The 8,831-nt window shown below is 31.0% G+C and overlaps 1 protein-coding gene across 1 annotated transcript in view; it reads right to left on the bottom strand.

The window, feature by feature from the left end:
• Window positions 1-7,407, bottom strand: part of LOC119833044 (protein kinase 4) — an 8,555-nt gene extending 1,148 nt beyond the window's left edge. Inside the window, exons 1-2 of the mRNA XM_038356914.1 lie at window positions 7,224-7,407; window positions 3-849 (exon numbers count right to left, since the gene is read on the bottom strand). Coding sequence (XP_038212842.1) covers window positions 3-849; window positions 7,224-7,244 — 868 coding nt within the window. The 5' untranslated portion in view covers window positions 7,245-7,407. The remainder of the gene's footprint in view (window positions 1-2; window positions 850-7,223) is intronic.
• Between the last annotated feature and the right edge of the window lie 1,424 nt (window positions 7,408-8,831).

The raw sequence follows: 8,831 nt of genomic DNA, 5'->3' as shown, positions 1-8,831 counted from the left end.
ACCAATTGTAGATACCCTATTGCTATTATAGTCTACAGTGCCTGTTTGAGTATTTGTATAGGGAGATGACACATATGGTTGTAAATTAGGTGGGCTTGTTATATACATGGGTGAGGCGCTAGAAACAAATGTATTGGTAGGTGTACCAATATTATATTGATTACTCGGTGTGGATAAGAAAGAAGGCGCTGGGGTACTATGCGGAGAATCTAAATTATAGTTATTAGGACTATTGTATTGATATGTATTTGCGTTAGAGTTATACATCGAATTTATAGACTTTTGTTCTTGCATATTTTGGATGGGTTGATTATCGTAATTGGAAGCAGTCATTGTTGAATATGAATATTGGGGCTGAGGCGTTGCCGTGTATGAATAAACAGAAGTTTGTGTTGATAGCTGTTGTTGCTGTTGTTGTTGCTGTTGTTGCTGTTGTTGCTGTTGCTGGAGGTATTGATTTTCCGCTCTCATCTGTTGCAAGAACTCTTCAGGTGGTAGGGAGTACTGCATACCAGCATACTGGTTACTAGCCGCGGTGCCTGTATCTTGTGAATTGTTACTGTCCATTTGTGTTCCATCTCCTTGTGTGCCTTGGAAGGGATTTTTGATACGATAAACTTTCCTTGTCCTGCCGCGATCGTAATTGTTTGCATCATTTGGCACCTGATACTGAACGCTCAGGGATGCCATTGACTGACTATTTGGGTCATGAACGTTTTTGCTGTAGCCTGTAATCGATTCGATGTGTCCGTCGTTCCCAACTTGTTGAACGCGGAGGATGTCCTGATTGTTGAATCCATCTTGACAGTGTGTGTTGTGGACAACTAAAGCTAACACTAGTATCCGTATCTGAAACAAAATAATGTAAATGAAATACATGCGTGAATACAATGTTTTTCTACGTTGTTGAACACGTGTGGCACGCCGCGTAATAGGTAAGGTTACTGTCAATAATATCAACGTATTGTTGAATTATTTTAAGAGGAAAAATTTTTACAAACACACCCTGTTAAATACATATTTTTATAACAATCAAATTTATCTTTATTGACAATAGTGAAACTTTAATCCAGCAACAGCAGCTTATGAGATCCTAGTCTAAAAAATACTAAATTTATGACATGTTAGAGTTACTATCCTATGTATGCGCTTTTGAAAAACGAATTAAAGTGTAAATATTCATCATCATCAGCCCAATGCTGGGACACAGGCCTCCTATGAGAGTTCAGGCCATAATTCACCACGCTGGCCAAGTGCGAGTTAGCAGATACATGTCGTCGAACTTTTGATTTTTGGACATGCCGGTTTCCTCACGATGTTTTCCTTCACCGTTTTAAACAGTGGTCATATTATCTACATGTACAGATAAATTGAAAAATCAACTTATTTCCTGCACCCCCGCCCGGTTTCGCACCCCGACTTATCGATTTTGAAGTTCGAGGTTCTCAGCACTGAGCCACCACTGCTTTTTATAAATAATTTGTTTTTATGTGTATAATTATTTTAGGAAAAAACTAAACTACCTCCAAATTGTCAGACAAGTTCTGATAATTTGAAATGTCCAAATTAAAATGGGACCACAATATTATTGGGATCATAAAATCATAAGCACCAACAAATAATTAACAAACATGATATTAAATGTACATACTTAATAACAATTTAAATACTGCAAGCAAGCTGTAGGTACGCATATATTTAACGTAATTTTGTTGAAGATTCCCTGAAAAATATTGAATTCATCCATAGGATATACGAGTACACTATTAAAGACCTATTGTATTAGATTTAAAAGGAATCTCACATTTCCTTTATTTTTTTTATTTAATTCTATTTATCTTTTCTTTAGAGAGAAAATATCATAGCATAGAGAAGTATTTTGCAGGTTTCGTTCAGTTCATTCAGTTCATCATCATCAAACTCGATCATCTACGTGCTTGGCATAATCCGACTAATCCTACTATCCTACTAATATTATAAATGCGAAAGTTTGTAAGGATTTGTGTGTTCTTTCACGCAAAAACTACTGAACCGATTGCAATGAAATTTGGTACGTAGACAGCTGGACAACTGGAATAACATACAGGAAACTTACGCGGCTGAAACCGTGGGGTGCAGCTCGTGTTATATAATAAATAAAGTTCAATTTATAGAATTATAATTGAAGGAATATTCTTAAATGACATGAAACTATCTCATCTATAAATATACTTAATTGCCATCATTACTGTAATATATTTAAAGGATTACAAACACTTTCTAACTCACGGTACGCTTAAAGCTTTCAATTCGTTATGCATACAAAGCTATTGTCCGGGGTTAAGGGGCAAAAGATAATTCCCAGAGAACAACGTTGAAGCTGCGATGGTTTGTGAATTATTAACAGTGTAGGTCGAAAATGATGAGAAAATGCAGTCAATACTTCTTATAAATTCATATAAAACTTAAACGGTATCAATATCATGACTCTCACGAGAGTTTTATTTCTCTTTTTAATCTAGCATATTTATTTATTCTTTATTGCACTTATTTAACAGTCGAGAAAAAGAAAGAGACAAATTACATCTAAGTATAAAGGGCGGTCTTATCGCTTAAAGCGATATCTTCCGGACTAGCATAATTTATTTTTCATATTATTTTTTCCACAACTGAAACAAATTACTATGAATTTTGCATATAATATAATAAACGGATAGAAACAGAGAGCAACTCTCATATTTATAACGCAAATGTAAATGAATCCAACATTATAGGCCGAAATGTCCTATAAAAGCTTTAGATAAGCCCAAGCAAACCCTCTTTGCATATATCCTTACAAGGCAACACAACTTTAAACTTGTGTTTAATAATAATATATTTATTAGAAAGTGTTGACATTCTATTGAAGGATATTAAACGTTTAAATCAAAGTCAAAGGTCACGCGACAAGATCTGTGGGATGTATTTTCTCTGCCCTTACGTTGTGCCCTTTTAAAGAAGTTTCACTAGGAATTCATTGGGGAAAGCGTATAATGTCGCATTAACTACCTGTTTAGTGAGTCTTACGAGGAATTATGATGTTTCCGATAACATTGCACATACAGTTCTTGATGTAATAGCTAATTGATTGCAAAATTGTGTCTCTTTCATTGTATATTTGATTTTGCTGGAATCATTTGTTCAGTCAAGTTTACGTACTATAATGCTGATTTCCGAAACTGTGATAAATAATTTGTTTCTGTATTTTAATGATTCAAAAGCGCTTCTAAAAGCAGCATAGTTGAATAATTTATATTTGAGTGCGAGTTCGTGTGTTTGAATTGTAACAAATTATGTTTTTAGATATTTGGACGAACTGATCTAAATGAACTGAAACTGAACGCAAAAAAAAAAAGATTTTATTTCCTGATTATATCAGGTATTTTTCTTTTGTCTTTCGTTGAAATACATTCTATTTCCCTAAACGACTTTTGACTTGTTACAACATTTTCAACAAGCGTAGTAAATGTTTTGTAGGAAATAGATTATATTTTTATTTTGTGTGTGTCGTGAGAATTTACTTTGTTTCTTTATTTACAATTAGGGCAATTTCACTTACTCTTCCTAGTCCTTTCCTTTATACCATCCATCAATCATTTAATTATCCCATAACTTTTAAATTCGGCAATTCATTTGCATTGGCGTAAGGCCTGCAAATACCCTTGCACCTCTGCAAATGTTCGTGAACGTTGGTAGCGCTTACCATCGGGCTACCTCCTAGAATATCGGCTATGAAAAATGGACGAGAAACATTAGTATACAACATATTTAAATATATATATTTAAATACTCAAGTGCAACTATGTATCCGAAATTGATAAAACGTTCAAAATAGTTCATTTGAAACATATAGTTTATTTCGTGGAATTTATTTTAAAATTCAAATTTTTCTTTTACATCACATTTTAGTGTTATCCGCCCGCGACTCTGGTTGGTGAGCCGATCAGTATTTATAATAGCATTCCATATAACTAAAAAGTTAAAATTTTCCTCAGTAAAGTGCACTCCGTCCATGACATATTCTATTAGCCAAGAGAGATCAAATCAAAATGAAATACAATATTAGTGTTATGGCGGTGTGGTGTAAACGCACATTTAACCTAGTTTATTTTAACATAAATTTATAACGAAATATACGTGGACTATGCTGTGATGTTGCTCATTTTTTCGTAATTTTATTAAATAGCTATAAATTATACATATCTAACTTGAAATATCGGTCCCCGTTTGAATAAGTTTGCATTTTTTAAGGAATATTGAAAGGTTTAATTAAATTTTATGCCGATTAACAATCACCCGCGAATATGTCAATACTTGTTAACGATACTTATTAATTATTAAATTATAATAGCAGAAGAAAAACACTTCATATGTCAAAGTAGGAACACAGCAGCAAATGTCATTATCAATAAAGTCGCGAGTATAATCAGAATATTTTATGGGTACTAAATTAAAATTTCATTCGTTATTTTTCTTTTATCATTAAACCATGTAACACACACTAACAAGAAAATAACTGAGAAATTAAATGCATCAAAATACTTCACACTTTAGAAAGTGGGAAGTCATTTAAACGGAAACAAACCATCCATTATTTGTGAAAAAACGTAGCACACTAATTGCCTCTAACATATACCAACACATTGTCTCCAAATAGGTTTCACATCCCATTACACCTGCAAGAGTACTTAATTCCATTCATCTCGATTCCAAGGTTAATTTAGTCAAGTATTTAATAATTACATAAAGGCATTAAACTCACGCAAGATTCAAAGCGTAACAGACACGCGAACTTTCATACGAGAAGACATTGCACTCAATCAGATTCGCATCCCACGTCGTTCTTATTACTAATTGCCTTTTGTTAATTATCGTTACGTCTTGTAGTTTATTTTTTTGTTAATATGAAATCGAAACTTAATCAATGCAATTAGCATATCTGTTAAATTCGGTTTCATTTCATTAATTGTATTCAATTTTGCGTTGTGTTTTTTCACATCCGCGTGAACAATATTTTTTATTCTATTTTCTCAATTACATAATTAGTCACATACGATAATATACGAAAAACAGATTAAAGAGAAATTTAATATATTATATGATATATAGGTATACATAAAATACCTACGTATTACAACATGTTTGGTAAATTAAGCTTGTACGGTGTCAATTTATGTATTTGCATAAAATTATAGAAATAAAATTCCCTTGTATAACTCTAATATTCACTAAACACCTTTTATTAGTAATTTCCATCGAGTATGTAATTTCGAAACTAATACCGCGCCTGATTCGTAAGTCGTACCTAATTTGGCCATGTGTCATATTATATAATACTATATAGAAAGTGGAATACATTATATTCCGGCAACGGAAGAGATTAAATTGATTAATAAATACCTTACGAACAATGGACAGTTCCTTAGCGACAAAAGTGATGAATGTTATCCAAACTATACGGTAGCAACGTTTAACAAAACAAAGGAAATACCCACGTATTTAGTGCAATTATCTTTTTGATTTTTTCATTAAACTGTTAGCATTTTTATTGCTTATTCTATTAATTATTGCGTTAAAGCCAATAGATCCTAAATCTAGATTGCACATTGATTTCCCTGCATAGGAAGCATAATGAAATGTCATTAATTGTATTCATCTGATTTAACATTGATCTGTGTGTGATAAGAGCCCATCATATGAGCCCATGGGCTCTTATCACACTCTTATTAAACATATTTGTTGTCATTTTCTTCCATTGTGACTACATCCGATTTTATAGCACTATGTTTTAAACTTCCCTAACTCATTGCTATGTACATTTATCTTGGAATAAACAGCTTTGCTTTGTATAAAACCAATTTGAGACAGTTGCACGCTTTTTAGGGGTAAAGGATAAGGAAAGGATTGACGACTGGATAGAAGTTTGTGAAGATTTCGAATACGATATGATAAATAAGATATCGAATTAATACTTTATAAGGGTTTTGAAAGTAATCTATGAGTATTAAAATAATAAATTATAAATTAATACACAAAGAATTCATATTTTTTATATTTTATCGGACCTAAATTAACTGCAAAAATAATTACCATCAGTACCTAGTGAAACATTCCAATAATACTCTAGTTTCAAACAGTGGAAAGATTCTAAATACATATTTTTTATTTAAGTTTTTGAATCAGTCTTGAATACAAATCAGCACTATTTGAGAATTAGTCAGAAATTTATCAATTACCTGCTAATTTTTAATAGTTAAAAAAGCTATAAACCAAAATTATTATAATATATTATAATATATGACGACTTTGAATCGTATGCAGTATTTTTATGCTATATTCAATAAACTATAATCTATCGTACGTAATATTTGAAATTGGCGGAAAATCCCTAAGAAAGTATGTCGACTTTTGAATATTATATTCTAATGACTCAAATGACTTGCGATTATGATGTAAGAGCAATAAATCAATAATAACATTTTCTTCGTGTGGTTTTTCCGTGTTGATTCCATTATATACGCGTATTACGTATTAGAAATAAAGATTGTAGGGATGTGTTTTTTGTATTAGCTTATTTTATTAAGTAATCTGAACTAATCCATTGAACTCAAAATGATAATACAATTCTAAAGATGATTCTACAACTCACTAGTAAATCACGAGTATGTTGTATCCGATTGTAAAATTCAGAGAATTCAGAATTAAATCACAAATTTCTGTATCAAACATTGTGTCATTATTGTATTAAAGCATAAGACAACAAAGTGTTTAAATATTTATGTTTCCCTTACTCGCTGTACTCATTGAGAATTCCTCAATTAATCGATTTAAATGCTATACTTATTATATTTATATATATATATATTATACGTACAACTGTTAAAATGTACTTCTTAATTGTGCTTGAATAAACTACTTATCTGTTTATTGTATTTATTTAACTCTTCGGCTAAGAGTCTTGGCCTCTGACACGATATTACAACACTTATTACATTATTCATTTTATACATTTAGTCGAGATCGATTCATATCATTCGATTATTTACATAAAGGAGAATTGATTGATTACATAATACCGATTAAGTTTTAAAACGAACAAAAAATGTGTCAATGAAAATCATCTATGAATCAGTTATATTTATCGTAGATGTATTCAAAAAAAAAAATGAATTTCAGTATTTCAGACACAAATAATTATTACTTACCGTTTGCAATACGGCTCTCATTTTGGAACAAATTTTACACAAAATATCACAGTTCCTTGACAATCAATCACATATTTTAAACACACACACAATCCAGAATTATGCAGTCAAGATATTACAACTGAAGGGTGGTTTTCAATGGTCGATCAGTGATGAAATGAAGTTCAAGGATAGTTAGAGATAGGTTTATATATGGGGGTAGCGGACCGTGGAAGTGTGTGTGTGTGCAAGCGGTGCACATGCACATGCATTGTGAGTGCACACTACTGCAGGGTGGCTAGTCAAACTGGGCCCTTAGTATTTATCGGTACAGGTGGCAACGTGAGACTCTATGCGGTTTGAATTATTTGAATGCACATATGACACAGTGATGTAATGTTATTTAATGTATAAAAATTATTAATAAAATATAGTAACGGTTTCAGGAGCCATTATTATCGATTAATAAGCCTGTATTCTATTATTTTAGAATATTTATTCGGTAAATAAATATTCATTTTATGCAACGCGGAAATTAAATTTTTTTAAAGGTGTTCAATCTATTAATAGGCATATATAGAAGGTAATGTAAAAGTACTTCTTTTTAAATGCTTCTAATAAAGAAAAGTTATTACAAAGATGTAATTAAAAAATAGATTAATTGTAATACATCTATTAAAATGTTAAATTTCTCCGTAATAAAATAAAGGAGTGCCTGTGCATCTTCGTACACTTCCTTAGATGCTCCCACATAAATTCTTCGCTGCACTCGGTAAATAACGATGCTTGCTTTAAAACATATTCACTTTCACTTCATTTTACAATATTAATAAGAAGATATATGCTGCGTTTCTGTATTTGAAATAATTTAATTTGATCACTTATGTATTATTGTTCATCTCATCTATTTATTTATGCAAATGAATGTATATAGAAAAATATAGTAGATTTGCTTTTAATCATTCTTTTATATAGCATATTGTGCTTTTAAACTGCTATATATATATTAGGAATATATTTAAAAAAAAAAGAGTAATAAATAAAAAATAATAAAATATTTGTAGCTTAATAATTGAAGATAATATGGAATATAATAAGCATAATATTGCTTTAGTTAGATATTTCCTTAGTAATTTTCTTCGGCGTTAAAGTGCTATTTCACTAAAAAGCGCCTACAGCAATAAACGCAGTTGCGTTGTGTTTACGAGTTCGATGCCGTCGCTAATTCTACGGCGTTTTGGAATCATAAATAATAAACAGAGTCAACCACCTTTTCATCTTCGCTTTTAATAAAAATCAAGAACTCACCTTACAGCGAAAACTATAGCAAAGTTAATAGTAATTAATGAATATTGTTTAAATATTTAGATATACCTTATAAAGACATCTACGATTTTTTTTTCTGTTGTTCCCTTGTAAAAATCGCAAGGAAACTAAACGTCATCTGCATAATATTACCTGTTTGTTACTTAATATTTTAAATCTATCTATAATTTTTTTTATCCAATATTGTCGTTAAACTATTACCGAACAATGAATAAGAGAAAAATGAATGAAAGAATGAATTCTATCGATATTTCTATTAGGTACATAATAAAAGGTGGCTGAAGTTTCTTTAGTTTAAACGTG

This window comes from Zerene cesonia, chromosome 16, assembly GCF_012273895.1.
Source record: "Zerene cesonia ecotype Mississippi chromosome 16, Zerene_cesonia_1.1, whole genome shotgun sequence".
NCBI lineage: Eukaryota > Metazoa > Arthropoda > Insecta > Lepidoptera > Pieridae > Zerene > Zerene cesonia.
The sequence above is the reverse complement of the archived record's forward strand: the minus strand, read 5'-3'. Positions and strand labels throughout refer to the sequence as shown.